Source organism: Scyliorhinus torazame, chromosome 8, assembly GCF_047496885.1.
Source record: "Scyliorhinus torazame isolate Kashiwa2021f chromosome 8, sScyTor2.1, whole genome shotgun sequence".
In the NCBI taxonomy this organism is placed as follows: domain Eukaryota; kingdom Metazoa; phylum Chordata; class Chondrichthyes; order Carcharhiniformes; family Scyliorhinidae; genus Scyliorhinus; species Scyliorhinus torazame.
In genome coordinates, this window is record NC_092714.1 from 39266952 (window position 1) to 39286330 (window position 19379).

The following is a 19379-nucleotide window of genomic DNA, read 5'->3' on the forward strand; positions in this document are numbered from 1 at the left end:
GGTGAAGACATTTCTACTCACCTCATGAGTCTTAAAAGGCTTCCCCATATCCTCAAACTATGACCCCTAGTTCTTGACATCCCCACCATCAGGAACATTCTTTCTGAATCTATGCTGTCTAATCCTGTAAGAACTTTGTACGTTAATATGAGATCTCCTCTCACACCAAGCTCCAATGAATATAATCCTAACCAACTTAGTCTCTCCTCATAGGACAGTCCTGCCATCCCAGGAATCAACGTGGTAAACCTTTGCTGCACTCCCTCCAGAGCAAGAACATCCTTCCTCAGATAAGAACACCAATACTGCACACAATAATCCAGGTGGGCTCACCAAATCCCTATACAATTGCAGTAAAACCTCCCTATTCCTATACGCAAATCCTCTCGCTATGAAGGCCAACATACCATTTGCCTTCTTTACTGCCTGCTGTACCTGCACGCTTACTTTCAGCGACTGATGCATAAGATCAAGGTCTCGCTGAATATCCACCTCAGTTTACACCCAAAATATAATCTGCCTTCCTATTTTTGCAAACAACGTGGATAACCTCACACCACCTCCATTGTAGCATTGTGCGGATACAAACTGGGACAAAATGAGCAACGTCAAATTTTTCTTAATTCCTCTCAAGGAGGAAAATTTATTTCAAGAAACAAGACCGATAGTGTCCAAGCAATGCATTATAATTGTGTTTAGTTAATTTTCACGCCAAAAGAGATTAAGGGGTTAATTTTACAGATGCTGCCAGACCTGCTGAGATTTTACAGCATTTTCTCTTTTGTTATCAGATTCCAGCATCCACAATAATTTGCTATTATTAATTTTAACCTAACCCGCCTAATTATGTCATATTGGGCAGGGAGTAACTCTGGCATTCCACCCAATCCTGTCAGATTCTGCCCAGGAATGTTAGGTTAAAATTACATCCTAAACTCCAATTGATTTACATCAACTTTAAATCAGCCTGAGTAAATATTAATCCCACCCCACGCCCACAAATATGGTTTGGATGGAAAATGTTGGTAATTTGAACTAAAACTTGGGGTTTAAAATTTAAATGAAGAAAGCTGGATCCCTGTCATCCCAGCTCGTGCCACCATTCTGTACCTTTAACTTTACTCTCATACTGCGTGACTATACATTTCGTTTCCAGAGGGTCGGACTGGTCTTTATCAAAAGTAAACAGTCTTATTGTGACACAGTAATTTGTGTTAGGTTGCACGTTTGCAAATATTTCTTCAACACTTATTTTCTCTGTGCGTTCAAGCACATCTCTAATCTGTTGAAGGAAAGAGGCCAGAGTTATATCCAAATCAATATAGAACAATTAAAATTCTAAACTTAGAAAATGGACTATTGAGACAATATTGCATTCAAGTGCTTTGTTGTAGACCAATTTATATAATAATAATCTTTATTGTCACAAGTAGGCTTACATTAACACTGCAATGAAGTTACTGTGAAAAGCCTCTTGTCGCCACATTCCGGCCCCTGTTCGGATACACAGAGGGAGAATTCAGAATGTCCAATTCACCGAAGTCTTTCGGGACTTGTGGGAGGAAATCCGTACAGACATGGGGAGAACATACAGACTCCACACAGACAGTGATCCAAGCCAGGAATCAAACTTGGGTCCCTGGCGCTATGAAGCAACAGTGCTAACCGCTGTGCTACCATGCCACCCATGCAATGAAAGGTAAACTCAAAACAGGCACAGAAGTGTTGCTCAGATGCAAGTTTTAACAATTTTGTTTTCTCTATTTAAGTACCCACAAAGAATTGAAGTGTTTATTATAAATAGATAGAAATGTCATTTTTGACAAACCTGTCCCCTCTAGACCCAGATCCTTCAATCACATAAATCTTTAAACTTTCGACTGAGAAAGAAAGACTACGAGAAGGATAGACTCTACCAGAAGAATATACCATCAGTGGCTAAATAACGAAGTTAAAGGTGCTATCAAATTGAAAGATTAGATATATATGCTGTGAAAATTAGTGCTAGGCCTGAAGATTGGGACTGTTTTAGAAACCTGCAAAGGATGACTTAAAAGGGAGAAATTGACTATACTGGAAAACATAAATAACATTCCAAGAATAGTAGAAAATCATGAGGCAAAAGGGGAGGAGTCTGTAGGGAAAAAGTAATGGGAATATTAAAGGCTGACAAATGCCCTGGAGCCACTGGCCTGCATTCTAGGCTTTAGTAAAAGTGCATGCTTTTGTGATATTCAAATTTCCCTAGATTCTGGAAAGGTCCCATCAGATTGGAAAATCACAACTATCACACCTCTGTTTGAGACAGGAGGAAGACAAAACTGTCAACCAGTTAGTTTAACATCTGTCAAAATACTAAAATTCATTATTAAAGATGTAGTAATGGAACATTTAGAAAATCATAAATCAGTCAGCATAGTTATCATAATAATCTTTATTATTGTCACAAGTATACATAGAACATAGAAAATACAGCACAGAACAGGCCCTTCAGCCCACGATGTTGTGCCGAACTTTTGTCCTAGATTAAGAACAAATTAATCTACACCCCATCATTCTACCATAATCCATGTACCTATCCAATAGCTGCTTGTTTCAACCCAACTACTTCCACAGACAGTGCATTCCATGCCCCCACTATTCCCTGGGTAAAGAACCTAACTCTGACATTCCCCCCTATATCTTCCACCATTCACCTTAAATTTATGTCCCCTTGTAATGGTTTGCTCTACCCAGGGAAAAAGTCTCTGACTGTCTACTCTATCTATTCCCCTGATCATCTTAGAAACCTCTATCGAGTCTCCCCTCAGCCTTCTCCGTTCTAATGAGAAAAGGCCTCGCACCCTCAACCTTTCCTCGTAAGACCTACTCTCCATTCCAGGCAACATCCTGGTAAATCTATACTTACATTAACATTGCAATGAAGTTACTGTGAAAATCCCCTAGTCGCCACACTACGGTGCCTGTTCGGGTACACGGAGGGAGAATTCAGAATGTCCAATTCATGTAACAAGCACGTCTTTCGGGACTTGTGGGAGGGATCCAGACACCCGGAGAAATCCCATGCAAACACGGGGAAAATTTGCAGATTCCACACAAGCAGTGAAGGAAAATAGTTTTTAGTTATTTGAGGATATATTAAATAGGTATAAAGGGGAACCAGTAGATGTAGCGTATTTGGATTTAAGGTGCCATGTAAAAGCTGGCACAAGATAAGAGGCTGTGGCTTTGTGTTGTTGATATATTTGCATGGATAGAGGACTGGCTAACGCAACAGTTGGGGTAAATGAGTAAGTTTCAGGATGGCAAACCCGATCTTGTGGAGTGCAATAGTTGAGCCCTCAACTATTTACAATCTATATTAATAATGAATATATTTTAGCCAAATTTGCAGACAATATAAAGATAGGTAGGGTAAGTTGTGGGGGGATACAAAGAGTTTGAAAAAAGATATAGATAAGTTAAGTGAGTGGACAAAATTTGGCAGATGGGAGTATGTGGGACACTGAGGTTGTCCACTTTGGCAGAATAGAAAAGCCGAATATTGTTTAAATGGAGGAAGAATGATGAATGCGGCAGTTCTGCGGGACCAGGTGCCCTTGTACATAAATCACCAAAAGTCAGCATGCAGCTATAGTAAGTAATTAGAAAGGAAAATGGAAGGTTGGCCGCGATTGCAAGGAGAATGGAGTGTAAAGGTAGGAAGGACCTGCAGCAACCATATAGGGCATTGGTGAGACTGCCCCTGATGTACTAGTTTTGGTCATCTTACTCAGGAGGGAAATACTTGCATTGGAAGCAATTTCAGATAAGGTTCAAGAGGCTAATTGCTGGGATTAATAATCGCTTGTCACAAGTAGGCTTCAATGAAGTTACTGTGAAAAGCCCCTAGTCGCCACATTCCGGCGCCTGTTCGGAGAGGCTAGTACAGGCATTAAACCCGCGCTGTTGGCCTTGTTCTGCATTACAAGCCAGCTGTTTAGCCCACTGTGCTAAACCAGCCCCTGAGCTTACACTTCCAGCATGAGCTGTGATGGCTATCTGTTCAGGTTGCTTTTGTGGTATCTGTCTGGGGAAACTCCTGGTCTTATATTCTCCTGTCTATCTCCTACAATGGGCCTCAGTGCTATCTTAGGAGGAAAAATTGAACAGGTTGGGCCTTTGCACACTGGTGTTTAGAAGAACTGGGGGGGGGGGGGAGAGAATCTTATTGCAGTGCAAGATTGTGAGGGATTGACAGGATAGATGCCGAGAGGATGTTTCCTCTTGTGCATGAATCTACAACGGGGGTACAGTTTAAAAATAAGGGGGCTCCCATTTATGTGGGGGAGAGATGTGGAGGAATTTCTTCTTTCTTATTAAAAAAAAAATATTTATTAAAGTTTTTTACCAACCAACACAATTTTTTCCCCTTACAAACAATAACCTCCACCCCCGTAACAAAATAACACAAAATCGCACTGAGCAAGGTATATACATGGCAAAATGGTATATTTACATAGCTTTATACACTGGCTCTCTCCCGCACGTGCCAGTTTCCCACACCCTTCATGTTATCTCCTGCTCATCCATCCCCCCAAGCAATCACCCATTCCCCCACCCCCCCTCCCAGGGTTGCTGCTGCTGCTGACCGACCTTCCTCTAACGCTCCGCGAGATAGTCTAGGAACGGTTGCCACCGCCTGTAGAACCCCTGCGCAGACCCTCTCAAGGCAAACTTAATCCTCTCCAGCTTTATGAACCCAGCCATGTCGTTTATCCAGGCCTCCAGGCTAGGGGGCTTCGCATCCTTCCACATTAGCAAGATCCTTCGCCGGGCTACTAGGGACGCAAAGGCCAGAATGCCGGCCTCTTTCGCCTCCTGCACTCCCGGTTCGTCCACTACTCCAAATATTGCTAGCTCCCAGCTTGGCTTGACCAGGACTTTCACCACCTGAGATATTGCTCCCTCCACTCCTCTCCAGAACCCCTCCAGTGCCGGGCATGACCAAAACATATGGACATGGTTCGCCGGGCTCCCTGAACACCTTCCACATCTGTCCTCTACCCCAAAGAACCTACTCAACCTCACCCCCGTCAAGTGCGCTCTGTGAACCACCTTAAATTGTATCAGGCTGAGCCTGGCACATGAGGAGGAGGAATTAACCCTACTCAGGGCATCAGCCCACAGACCTTCCTCGATCTCCTCCCCCAGCTCCTCCTCCCATTTACCCTTCAACTCTTCTGCTAGTGCTTCCCCCTCTTCTTTTATCTCTTGGTGTATTGCCAAAACCTTGCCCTCCCCGACCCATACACCCGAGATCACCCGGTCTTGAACTTCTTGTGCCGGGAGCAACGGGAATTCCCTCACCTGTCGCCTTACAAAAGCCCTTACCTGCATATATCGAGAGGCATTTCCCGGGGGTAACTCAAACTTCTCCTCCAGTGCCCCTAGGCTCGCAAACGTCCCGTCGATGAACAGGTCCCCCATTCTTCTAATCCCCGCCCGATGCCAGCCCTGGAACCCCCCGCCCATCTTCCCCGGGACAAACCGGTGGTTACCCCTGATCGGGGACCACACCGAGGCTCCCACTGCACCCCTGTGCCGTCTCCACTGGCCCCAGTTCCTTAACGTTGCCGCCACCACCGGGCTCGTGGTATACTTTGATGGCGAGAACGGCAGCGGTGACGTCACCAATGCCCCCAAGTTCGTTCCTTTACAGGACGCCATCTCCATCCTCTTCCATGCCGCCCCCTCTCCCTCCATAACCCACTTGCGGATCATCGCCATATTTGCTGCCCAGTAGTAGCTCCCTAGGTTTGGCAGCGCCAACCTTCCTCGGTCCCTACTGCATTCCAGGAACCCTCTCCTTACCCTCGGGGTCTTATTCGCCCACACAAACCCCATAATACTCCTACCTACTCTCTTGAAAAAGCCCTTGGTGATCACGATGGGAAGGCACTGAAACACAAACAAAAACCTCGGAAGGACCACCATTTTGACCGACTGCACTCTACCCGCCAGCGAGAGCGGTAACATGTCCCATCTTTTGAAGTCCTCCTCCATTTGGTCCACCAACCTCGTCAGATTCAGTTTATGTAGGGCCCCCCAACTCCTGGTTATCTGGATCCCCAGATACCGAAAACTCCCCACCGCCCTCCTCAGCGGTAGGTCCCCCTATCCCTCTTTCTTGGTCCCCTGCCTGTAATACAAAAAGCTCTCTTACCTACATTGAGCTTATAGCCCGAGAACTCCCCAAACTCCCTCAGTCTGCATGACCTCCACCATCCCCGCCACGTACAGCAACAGGTCATCCGCGTAGAGCGACACCCGATGCTCTTCTCCCCCTCGGACCACCCCCCTCCATTTATTAGACTCCCTCAGTGATATGGCCAAGGGTTCGATCGCCAATGCAAACAACAGGGGGGACAGGGGGCACCCCTGCCTCGTTCCTCGGTACAGCCGAAAGTACTCTGACCTCCGCCGGTTCGTCACTACACTCGCCACCGGGGCTCTGTAAAGGAGCTTAACCCAGCTGATAAACCCTCCCCTGAACCCAAACCTACGCAGCACCTCCCAGAGGTACTCCCACTCTACTCGGTCAAAGGCCTTTTCCGCATCCATAGCTGCCACTATCTCCGCTTCTCCCTCCACCGATGGCATCATTATCACGTTTAAGAGCCCCGCACATTAGTGTTTAATTGCCTGCCCTTTACGAATCCCGTCTGGTCCTCACGAATCACCCCCGGGACACAGTCCTCAATCCTCGTGCCAGCACTTTTGCCAATAACTTAGCGTCCACATTGAGGAGCGAAATCGGCCTGTACGATCCACATTGCAGTGGGTCCTGGTCTCGTTTTAGAATCAAGGAAATTGTCGCCTCCGACATAGTCGGGGGCAGGGTCCCCTCCTCTCTTGCCTCGTTAAAGGTCCTCACTAGTAGCGGGGCCAATAGGTCTACGTACTTTCTGTAGAACTCCACTGGGAACCCGTCCGGCGCCAGGGCCTTCCCCGCCTGCATACTCCCCAAACCCTTGCTCAGCTCCTCCAACCCGATTAGTGCCCCCAAACCAGCCACCTCTTGCTCCTCCGCCCTCGGGAACCTCAGTTGGTCTAGGAATCATCTCATTCCCTCTTCCCCCCCTGGGGGCTGGGATCTGTACAGCTCTTCATAGAAGGCCTTGAATACCTGGTTTATTTTTGTTACACTCCGAACCGTGGCTCCCCTTCCATCTTATGATTCCCCCTATCTCCCTCGCTGCTGTCGTCTTAAGGAGCTGGTGTGCCAGCATCCGACTAGCCTTTTCCCCGTACTCATAGGTCGCCCCCTGCGCCTTCCTCCACTGTGCCTCCGCCTTCCCCGTGGTCAACAGGTCAAACTCCGTCTGGAGCCGTCGTCTTTCCCCAAGTAATCTTTCCTCCGGGGCCTCTGCGTATCTCCTGTCCACTCAAAATCTCCCCCACTAACCTCTCCCTTTCCATGCCCTCTGTCTTCTCCCTATGAGCCCTGATGGAGATTAGCTCTCCCCTGATCACCGCCTTCAACACCTCCCATACCACCCCCACTCGCACCTCCCCGTTGTCGTTGGCCTCCAAGTACCTTTCGATACACCCCCTCACCTTCCCACACACCACCTCATCTGCCAGCAGTCCCACATCCAGCCGCCACAGCAGGCATTGGCCCCTCTCCTCTCCCAGCCCCATTTCCACCCAGTGCGGGGCGTGGTCCGAAATGGCCATGGCCAAATACTCCGTCCCCTCCACCCTCGGGATGAGTGCACTGCCCAGAAGAAATCTATCCAGGAGTAGGCTTTGTGCACGTGGGAGAAGAAAATTCCCTGGCCTGCGGTCTTGCAAACCTCCATGGGTCCACGCCCCCCATCTGATCCATAAACAACCCCCCCCCCCCCGCCCACCTTGGCCGCCGCCGGCCTCTTTCCCGTCCGTCCTTGATCTGGAGCGGTCCAGTGTTGGGTCCAGCACTGTATTGAAGTCCCCTCCCATTATCAGGCCTCCTACCTCCAGGTCCAGAATGCGCCCCAAAATGCGCTTCATGAATCCAGCATCATCCCAGTTCGGGGCGTATACATTTACCAACACCACCCACGTCCTTTGCAACCTACCACTCACCATCACATATCTCCCTCCATTATCCACTCCGATAGTCTTGGCCTCAAATGGCACATGCTTTCCCACCAAAATTGCCACCCCTCTATTTTTCGTGTCCAGTCCCGAGTGAAATACCTGTCCTACCCATCCCCTTCTTAACCTGACCTGGTCCGCCACCTTCAGGTGTGTCTCTTGGAGCATAGCCACGTCTGCCTTCAGTCCCTTCAAGTGCGCGAACACTCGAGCCCTCTTCACCGGCCCATTCAGGCCCCTCACGTTATCAGCCAGACCCCCCCCCCCCCCCCCCGGACTAGCCATCTCCTTTTCTGGGCCAGTCCCGTGTCCGTGTCTCCCTCGCCCTCCAGTCCCCCAGCCGGGGGACCTCCGTCCCGACCACCTCTTCTGTGTCCCATTCCCTTTCGGCCAGTGCAGCAGCAACCCTTTTTCCCCCCCCTCTGCTAGACCCGTCTAGCTTTTTTGCTCCCCACATATCACTCCCGTAAGTCAGCTGACACCTGCTGACCCCGGCTTCCCCCGCCGTCCCTTTGACCCCCCCCGTGTGGGAGTCTCCCAATCAATATACGTTCCTTCGTTCCCCTTCCCGCACGCGGGAAAAAAAACCCGCGCTTTCCAAAGCCTGCCCCGCCCCCTCTGGCGCAGCTCCTGTCGCGGCCTTGTCTCTCTCCCCCAGCCCATATAACATTTCCTGCGCGTGATTGACCCCCTATATACAACAACCATCATACATCAACCCTCAAACACCCCCCACCCTCACAAACCCTCAGTTAGAGTCCAACTTTTCAGTTTGTATAAAGGTCCACGCCTCTTCAGGCGTTTCGAAGAGTAGTGTTGGTCCTTGTATGTAACCCACAGTCGCGCTGGCTGCAGCATTCCAAATTTCACTCCTTTCCGATGCAGCACCGCTTTGGCCCGGTTGAAACCCGCTCTCCGCTTAGCAACCTCCGTGCTCCAGTCCAGGTATATTCAGATCTCTGCATTGTCCCACTTGCTGCTCCGCTCCTTCTTGGCCCATTTCAGGACCCTCTCCCTGTCCGTAAACCGGTGAAATCTCACCACCATCGCCCTTGGCGGCTCATTTGCCTTGGGCTTCCTCGCCAGCACCCGGTGCGCCCCGTCCAGCTCCAGCGACCTCGAAGGGGCCTCTGCGCCCATCATCGCCCCAATCATCGTGCCCGCGTATGCTGCGGCATCGGCCCCCTCTACTCCTTCTGGGAGACCCAGGATCCTCAGATTATTTCTCCTCGACCTGTTCTCCAGGTCTTCGAGTCTTCCCGCCCACTTCTTGTGTGGCGCCTCGTGCCGCTCCACTCTCACCGCCAGGCCCAAGAGCTCGTCCTCATTCTCACTCACAATTTTCTGTACCTCCTGGATCTTCACCTCTTGGCCTTCTGGGTTATCCCTAGTCCTTCAATTACCGCCAGCATAGGTGCCAGCATCTCCTTACGCTGCTCCTCGAAGCAGCGCTTGATGAATTCCTGCATCTCCTCTTTGTCCCCGGCCGCCGCCATTTTGCTTTTTTCCCCTCGCTTCTCCCGCTGCTCCAATGCCGCTTTTTTGGCCGTTGCACTTCGGGTCCGGTCCATAAAAGTTGGTAGGGGACCTCTCCCTTCTCTTCCCCACGGGTTGTCTGTGAAAAGAATTCCGTTGGGGCTCCTCTAGCGAGCCCGAAAGTCCGTGATCGCGGGAGCTGCCAAATCGTGCGGCTTAGCTCCGCATAGCCGCAACCGGAAGTCGGAATTTCTTCTTTCAGCAGGGTGGTTAGTGTTTGGATTTCTCTTCCCCAGCAAGTAGTGAAGACTAGGTCACTGAATACATTAAAGCCTGAGTTTTGATTGACAAGGATGTTGAGGGTTGTGGGGAAGCAGGAAAGTAGAGGTAAGGCCACAATCGGATCAGTCTTGAATGGCAGAGCAGGCTTGAGGGGGCTGAATAGCTTACACTTATTTCTTAGGCTTTTATGCTAATACACATCTTCACTTTAAAAGCAGTTAGTGGTTTCCTTTCAAAAGCAGTCATCAGTCATTTGGAAGACACCAATCTGTTCAACTAGCTTTCTTAATCATTTTTTATCTCTTCAGAATTGTTTGGCTTCTGCCATTGGTAACACTGAGCAACATCATAATTGACATCCTCTGTAAATGTGTTTTGTAAATAAGATTCCGATTTACATTATTAAATACAGTTGACCACTCCAGTGCCTATCCTATTCTATGTCAGTCCTGTGTGGTACAATCCAATTGGGTAATGTATCTGTCATTATGGAGTATCTGGCAATGTTTGCAAGCTGTGAGATGCAAGTTAGAGGCTTGCAGCAGTGCTAGGTTCGTTAGGGAAAGGTGAAGCAATGAATGTTAGGTATGTATAGTGATTGATAATGTTGATGGGCGAGTCTTGGGGTGTGACATTTGAAGATGCATCCACCTACTAACCTTGACAACTGTGTGTTTGATCATGGAACCTTTTACGGCACTATACGCAGGTCCTTGAGCCTACACTGCTAGCATGGGCTGTGATGGCCACCTATTCAGGTTGCTTTTGCGGTATCTGTCTGGGGAAACTCCTGGTCTCCTGTAGGTAGAGGAGTTTTATATTCTCCAGTCCACCTCCTACAATGGGCCTTCAGTACTGTGGGGAACTTAGGAGCATGTGCTCTGTGCTGGTGAGGCGCTATTCAGTGTGCTTCCTGCTTGGGCAGTTTCCCTAGGTACCTTCTGCACTTGTTACAGCCAGACTGCATTTCTGCTGCAAGAGCACATCCAAACACCAGTCAGCAGTGTTGAGTAAACAAACATTTTGAATGAGAAAGGAATGAAGGAACAAGCTTATGTAGCACAACCTCATAACCTATAAATTAATTTTGATGTTTTTTGTACGTTTTTAATTACATTTGAAAGCATTTGACAGGTAAGTTGTAGATCTGCACACAGATGATCATTTATGAGGATTTTCTTTTTTTTAAAGATTCAAAGGAAGAAAAATTTACCCTTCCTAAACAATCAAATTAGGTTTCTCAGGTTTTAGGTGGTGTTTTGAGGGAAGGCTTTCCAGAGAACAAAGTAGCACTTATAACAACCAGAACAGAGTTTTGAAAACATTCACCCAGTTGTGTTATTTGGAAATTAAATGTTTGTGGAATTGCATTTATCCAGAAAACAAGACTGTTATTCATTTTATTAAATCATACCTTTTCCAGCTCTCCACCTTTCGACACAGTAATGCTGTAGTACAATGCAAACAGAATATCTAGGAACGATTTGGATCCAAAGTCAGGTATAAATGGTGGGATTGATGGAATATCAAAATTAACTTTCAGCTCGCCGATAGTGCTCTCTGAGAGATTAAAATTAACTGGTCGTAGTTTTGCTGGAGAAGAAAAAAAATTTGAATTGAGAGGTAAAACATTTACAAGTTAACAGCATTCAACTGTATTATCAAAATAAACTAGCACCAGAAATTGAAAGAAATATTGAACTTTCTAGTTTAAGAAAATCATATATATTCTTGTCCTGTTCAAACTTATGCCATCTGAAAATATTACATTTGATTTCTACAACCAAAGTTTTACAGAGTTAAACTTACCAATATGCTGAAATTTGGTTTATCTTTCAGGCTTTCTTTTTTAACTTTCATTGTGAGCAACATGGTACACGATGGCAAGGTTAGTGGTAACATTTCATATACAGTTAAACAAATAAACCTTGCCGGAGCACGTTATTTGAACAACATTCGCACATTAAAGTTTCTACAAGTTTGGAAAGAGTACACACAAGCACAAAATGGTAAAATAGGTTAAAAAAAATTCAGTGAGAGGGAACTTGTGCAAAAGTATGCAGGAACAGAAAGTGCTTGGCAGCGAAAATATATGTAGTGGGTAGTTATAAATAAAAATGATTTGCAGATGCGCAATAACAATGAATATAATGAGTAAGCCAAACATGATTATGGTCTGAAGAAATGCTGTACAGAGCCAAGAACTAAAAGATGACATGCTTACAGTCGTCAAGGGGCTGAAACACGTTTGAGGAAGTCCAATTGGATTCATCCATTTCTGTAACTGCTTTAACCCGAGTAAAGTAAGATTCATAGATGTCAGTGAACTCATTGGTTAGATCACATGTTCGATTTGAGATCAATGAACAGTTCTGCACAACAACCCATGCACGCTCTTCATCGTTTGTTTGGTTCACGTTCTGTGGGTGTTCTTCCATACCGAGTGTGCTATTTGGAATTTAAACAAACATTTTGAACAGAGGAGACATATCAAGGTAACCTATTATGTCTCAAATGGTTACTGCAAAAATAAAATCATGCCATCAACTATTTTGTGAAGAAGTAGTAACCCTAGCTAGACTAGAGCTTTAATCCCACTGTTTACACCTGACTAGATTATAAGATTACATAAAATATAGGGCACACAAACAAGTCATTCCGCCCAACCAGTCTATGCTGGTGTTTATGTTTCACTTGAACCTCCTCCAATCTTTCCTCATCTAAATCCATCAACGTAACCCTCTATTCTCTTTTCCCTTATAGGCGTGTCCAGTTTCCCCTTAAATCTTCCATACTATTCCCTTCAACCATCCCCTGTGATACCATGTTAACCATGCACACCACGTTTTGGGTGAAGACATTTATTCTCATTTACTTGTTGGATTGCTTGGTGACCATCTTATATTGATGGGTCTCTAGTTCTGCTCTTCCCCAGAAGAAACATTCTCTCTGTATCCACTATCAAAACCTTTTTATTTTACTGATCTCTTTTAGGTCAAGCCTCCGCTTAATTTCTTCACAAGAAAAGAAACCCTGCTTGTTAAAATATTTCCTGATACGTATACTCCTGCATTTCTGGCATCTATCCCTGTAAATCTTCTCTGCACCCTCTCCAGTACCCCTACTTCCTCTTTAATATGGTGACCAGAGTTGCGTAACCAAGATTCAATACAGGTTTGGCATAACCTTTCTACTAGTCAATTCTATCCTAGAAATGAAACATATTGCTTGCTTTTATTTTTTTTAATGGCCTTGCTAAACTGTGGCACAGCTTTTGGTTATTAATGTATTTGATTTGATTGAAACCTTTTAAAGACCCTGAGGGATATTGACAAGGTAGAAAAGATGTTTCCTCTTGTTGGAGAATCTAGAGCGAGGTCACTTTTTTAAAAATAAGGCATCACTCATTTAAGATGGAAACGAGGTGAAAGCACCAAGGAGAAAGTGTTGAATAGACTGTTGGTCTAGACTTAGAGTTGACCAGATACCAGAACCGTATGAGATGCATCCAAGGATAGTGAAGGGAGCAAAAATGGAAATTGCAAGGGTGCTGGCAATAATCCTCCAGTCTTCTCTAGACTCAATGGAGGTGCCAGAGGGCTGGAGAATTGAAAATGTTCGTTGTAAGAGTAGCTCCAGCAATTACCAGTCAGTTTAACCTCAGTGGTGGGAAAGCTCCAAGAAACAATTATTTTAAATAGAATTAGTAGTCACATGGAAAAATGGGGGTTTATTAGCAAGAGCCAGAATGGATTTCTAAAGTGAAAGTAGTGCTTAACTAACTTGCTAGAGTTTCTTGAGGTAACAGAAAGGGTCGATGAGAGCAAGGCAGTTGATGTGGTGTACATAGACTTTCAGAAGGCATTCGATATAGTGTCACACATCAGACTTGAGAGAAACAACAGACTTGAGAGAAAAGTTATAGCTCATGAAATATAAGGAATAGTAGCAGCAAGGATACAAAATTGGCTGAATAATAGGAAGCAGAGAGTAATGGTCAATGGATATTTTACGGGCTGCAGGAAGGTTTGTAGTGGAGTTCCCCAGGGGTTGGCATTGGGATGCTTGCTTTTCCTGATATTATATTAATGATCTAGATCTTGGTGTGCAGGAGACAATTTCAAAATTTGCAGATGACACAAAACTTGGACACGTTGTAAACTGTGTAGACAACAGTGCAGAACTTCAAAAGAACATAGACATGTTGGTGGGGTGGGCAGATAGGTGGCAGATGAAGTCAATGCAGAAAAGTGGGAAGTGATGCATTTTGGTAGGAAGAACATGGAGACACAATAGGGGTAAAATTCTTAAGGTGCAGGAGCAGAGGGACCAGGATGTATGTGTGCATAGATCATTGAAGGTGGTAGGACTGGTAGAGAGGAAAGTTATAAAATCATATAGTATTGTGGGTTTTATTAATGGGCATAGAGTACAAAGCAAGGAGGTTATGCTGAACCTATTCAAGATACTAGTTAGACCTCAGCTGTAATATTATGTACAATTCTGGGTGCCACACTATAGGAAGGATGTAAACACATTGGAGACAGTGCAGGGGAAGTTTACAAGAATGGTTCCAGGGATTAGAAACTTCAATTATGAGGATAGATTGGATGTTGGGACTTTTCTCCTTGGAGAGAAGGCGGCTAAGAGACGTCCAAAATAATGATGGGGCTGGATAGAGTAGATAGGAAGAAGCTGTTCCCACTTGCAAAAGAATCAAGAAAGAGAGGGCCCAAACTTAAAGTGATTGGCAAAAGAAAAAAATGTGATGCTAGAAAAAAACCCAAAAAACTTGGTTCAGGTCTGGAATGCTCTGCCTGGAACCATGGTGGAAGCAGGTCAAAGAAAGGCATTGAAGACAGCATTAGGTGATTACATGAATAGAAATATGCAGTGGTATGGGGAAAGGCAGGGGAATGGTGCTTAAGGCTTATTTTGGAAAGAGGGTGCAGACATGATGGGCCAAATAGTCACTTTCTACGCCGTAACAATTCTTCTCAAAAGGTTGTGGGTTTCTGAAACTCTTTCCCTCAGAAGGCAATGGAAGCAGAATTTGTGAATATTTTTAAAGCAGAGCTAGATAGATTCTTCATTAATAGCCATGATCTTATTGAATGGTGGAGTAGGTTCAAGCTCCTGCTCCTAATTAGATATGTTTGTATGCTGCAATAACAAAACATACTGCATTTTGAGATGATCGTTTGACCTCATATTCATGTCATCATTGCTCAACTTTGCCCCGGTCTCAGCATATCCTCTGCTGAAACCCACATTCATGCCTTTGTTACCTCTAAACCTGACTATTCTAACATACTCCTGGCTGGACTCCCACCTTCTACCTCCAGTAACTTGGTCATCCAAAACTCGGTGTCTTAACTCACAGCAGGTCCCATTCCACTATCACCCTTGTGCTTGCTGGCCTTCATTGGTTCCTAGTCAAACAACTTCTTGATCTGAAAGCTCTCACGTTTTGTGCTCAAATCCCTCCATGGCCTTCTCCTTCCCCCAATGCTCTAACTCCATAACCCTCCGAAATATCTGTGCCCCTCCAATTTTACCATTCATGCATTTCCAATCATAACTGATCCAGCATGGATGGCTGTGCAGTCAGCTGCCTAGGCCACAAACCCTGGAAGTCCCTCCCTTCACCTCTCCACATTACGCTCCTCCTTTAAGACACGTATTAAAACCAACTCTCGGACCACGCTTTTGGTCATCTTATTCAATATCTTCAGAAGTGTTCCAAGACCCTTCAAAAAGGCCCAGTCGAACAAAAATGGACAGCAAGCGACAGCAAGCCAAGTAAGAAGATCACAGTGACCAAAGAATTGCTGACAAAGGTGGGTCTTAAGTGCTTCAGCAGAATTCCAGATCACCAAAAAACATTAATTATGTTTCTCCATGGCCATTGACAAACCTGGTGAGTATTCCAAGCATTTTGTGCTTTCAATTCATCTTATTTATTTAGTTAAGTTAATTAAAGGCTGTGGCTGAGGCAGAAACACGCCTGAAGAAATTCAAACATTGGGTAGCAGGAAAGACAGCCACGGATTTAGTAGGCAAAATGTTCAAACTGTGGACGGGAAAGAGACACTGGGAAAAAAGGTGCGGTAGTTTGAAAGGACCGAGGTATTGAGTACGTCAAATTCGAAAGCAAGGAGCAGGAAGGAGCTGTTATGTTCTTTTCAACTGATTGGAGACACAATTAGAACTCAGTTTCAACCAAGATACTGAAGAAATTTTATTTTCTTCCCTTGAATGTACATTCCTCACTCCTGATCGTCTTATAAGGCTGCTCCACTACAGTGTCCAGCCAAATATACAGGCATACAATTTGACTTTAACAGGTCAACAAATACTTGCGTTTTTAAATTATAATTTGAAAAGATGAGAAAAGACCAGGATGTACATACCTTAAAGCTAAGTATTGCACTGTGTAGCGAGTTGTGAATGGTGTACCGGTTCCTGCTTCCCACATTAAGACATGATGCAAGTTTTCCGATGGAAATGATAGTTTGACAGGTGGAGGGACCACAGCAATAACTGTAACAATATTTTTTTAAAGTGTAAGTATCAATTTGCAGAAGTTTAAGCACCACCCCAACACCTCTGCGCAATGCATCCCTGGCCCGACCGCCAGAACATGAAATGTGCCAGCTTGGCACCCTGGCAGTGCTACCTTGGCAATGCCAGGCTGGCACTCAGGTAGCACTGCCTGGGTGCCAGCATGCCTAAAGGGCATGCACTTATGGGATTCCGATCCCCTGGGAGACTCCCACGAGCGCTGTTCCGTCTGATCTCCATTTGCAGGAGCAATTCGCCAAAGGTCTCCGCGGCAAAGGGGAGAGATCCTCAGATGGTTTGGGAATCTGCACATTAAATTGAGACTAGCTCTCTCGCTCCCGCCTTTCATCGGCCAAGCTGCACGGTGGCATGCTGCATACTGGGCGCAGCGTGGCAGTTGGGCGCGATTATCCCAAAAGGGAACATGATTCTCCCAAAAGGGAACAAAGTCCCCTGGCGGGCGCATTTAGCGATGTTTCCCAGCGCTCGAAGTGCCGTGAAACACATGGCTATTCAATGTTGCTTGCGATGTACAAGGGGCCTGAACGGCGAACACGCAGCCAAGGCCGCACATAGCTCCGTTTTGTACAGTGGGGAGTTCTGCCGGAAATCCCCAGTGTAGCAAGAGATTGGGACACAGATGCCCCCGAAACAATCCCCGAGCTCCCCTGAGCCCGAATGCACTATAGGTGGGTCTCCGTCTCGCCCCATAAACATCCAGGCCAGATGCCTCGGCCTGCCGCATGCAACAAATGCCAGCTTGGCACCTTGGCAGTGCCAATGCTGCCAACCCAGCAGTGCCAGGGTACCACCCTACCCAAAGGACACACAACTGGGGGCCTCCGAATGCCTGGGAGACCCCCACGAGGCTAGCTGCCTCGCTTTAATATACAGATTTGTCCAAAAGTGAACCCGCCCATAATGGCCGGGATTTACATTGCGAGCCGGCTGGATTTCGGGACCCATACATATAGCTTTCATCGGCCAAGCTGTGTTGTGGCAAGCTGCTTTTCTGACACAGTGTGGCCGTTGGATCGCGGCCATAGTCTATTTACCACATAGCATATCGTATTTACTTAAACATTTTTTTTTTTAATAAAGAGTCCCCAATTCTTCTTTTTTACCAATTAAGGGGCAATATCACATTGCCTTTCCACCTCTCCTATACACGTTTGGATTGTGGGGCGAGACCCATGCAGACACGGGGAGAATGTGCAAACTCCACAGGGACAGTGACCCGGGTCCTCGGCACTGTGAGGCAGCAGTGCTAACCAATGCACCACCGTGCCGGCCCCATTATATCGTATTTGCAACACAGAAACTGGCCATTTAGCCCAACAGGTCTATAAACATCCTCTCACACTTAACCTAACTCCATCAACATTCTCATCTACATTCCCCTGAAATACATTCATGCAATTTGCCTCAATTACATAATAATAATCTTTATTAGTGTCACAAGTAGGCTTACATATAACGCTGCAATTAAGTTACTGTGCAAATCCCCCAGTCGCCACACTACGGCGCCTGTTCGAGTACACGGGAGGGAGAATTTAGAATGTCCAATTCACCTAACAAGCACATCTTTGGGGACTTGTGGTAGCAAGTTCCATATTATAGAAACATTTTTTAAAAAGGAGGCCATTCCCCCTTTCAAGCATTCTCCATTTAATATCATGGCGGGGTTGCATTGTTAGTAAGGAATGAAGTTAAATCGATAGCAAGGAGTGATATAGGATCAGAAGGCATAGAATCTCTGTGGGTAGAGTTGAGGAATCGCAAAGGTAAAAAGACCCTAATGGGAGTTATGTACAGGCTCCTTCGCAGTAGTCAGGATGTGGGGCAGAAAATAAATCAGGAGATAGAAAAGGCATGTAAAAAAGGCAACATTACAATAATCATGGGGACTTCGATATGCAGGTGGACTGGGAAAATCAGGTTGGTAGTGGATCCCAAGAAAAGGAATTTGTAGAATTCTAAGAGATGATTTTTTCAGCAGCTTGTGACAGAGCCTACAAGGAATAGGCAATTATGGATTTGGTGATGTATGAGGCAGACTTTAAGGGAACTTAAGGTGAAGGAACTCTCAGGGAGCAGTGACCACAATATGATGGAATTTAGCCTGCAGTTTGAGAGGGAGAAGCTGCAATCAAATGTAACAGTATTACAATTAAATAAGGGTAACTACACAGACATGAGGGAACAGCTGGCCAGAGTTGATTGAAAAAAGAGCCAAGCAGGGAAGACAGTGGAACAGCAATGGCAGGAGTTTTTAGGGATTATTCGGGAGGCACAACAGAAATTCATCCCGAGGAGGAAATATGCTAAGATGAGGAAGGGATGAGGGGCAGCACGGTAGCATTGTGGATAGTACAATTGCTTCACAGCTCCAGGGTCCCAGGTTTGATTCCGGCTTGGGTCACTGTCTGTGTGGAGTCTGCACATCCTCCCCGTGGGTTTCCTCCGGGTGCTCCGGTTTCCTCCCACAGTCCAAAGATGTGCAGGTTAGGTGGATTGGCCATGATAAATTGCCCTTAGTGTCCAAAATTGCCCTTAGTGCTGGGTGGGGTTACTGGGTTATGGGGATAGGGTGGAGGTGTTGACTTTGGGTAGGGTGTTCTTTCCAAGAGCCGGTGCAGACTCGATGGGCTGAGTGGCCTCCTTCTGCACTGTAAATTCTATGATTATCTATGAAGTCAAGGACAGCATAAAAGCAAAAGAAAAAGCATACAAAATGACGAGGATTAGTGGGATGCCTTTAAAAGATGGCAGAGGTCGACAGAAAAAGCAGTAGAGGGGGGGGGGGTAGAAAAATGAAATATGAGTGCAAGCTAGCTGGTAATATAAAAAAGATAGGAAGAGTTTTTTTCCATATATAAAAGGTAAGAGTGAGGCAAAAATAGGACCACTGGAAAATGCGGCTGGAGAAGTAATAA

General features: G+C 46.0%; 1 protein-coding gene across 3 annotated transcripts in view; it reads right to left on the bottom strand.

Annotated features, from left to right (window-relative positions):
• Positions 1 to 19379, bottom strand: part of LOC140427771 (interferon alpha/beta receptor 2-like) — a 57360-nt gene that overhangs the window by 15912 nt on the left and 22069 nt on the right. For all 3 annotated transcript variants that reach the window (XM_072513407.1, XM_072513409.1, XM_072513408.1), the window contains exons 3-6: positions 16293 to 16422; positions 12104 to 12327; positions 11294 to 11472; positions 1111 to 1282 (exon numbers count right to left, since the gene is read on the bottom strand). In XM_072513407.1, the coding sequence (XP_072369508.1) occupies positions 1111 to 1282; positions 11294 to 11472; positions 12104 to 12327; positions 16293 to 16422 (705 nt within the window). The remainder of the gene's footprint in view (positions 1 to 1110; positions 1283 to 11293; positions 11473 to 12103; positions 12328 to 16292; positions 16423 to 19379) is intronic.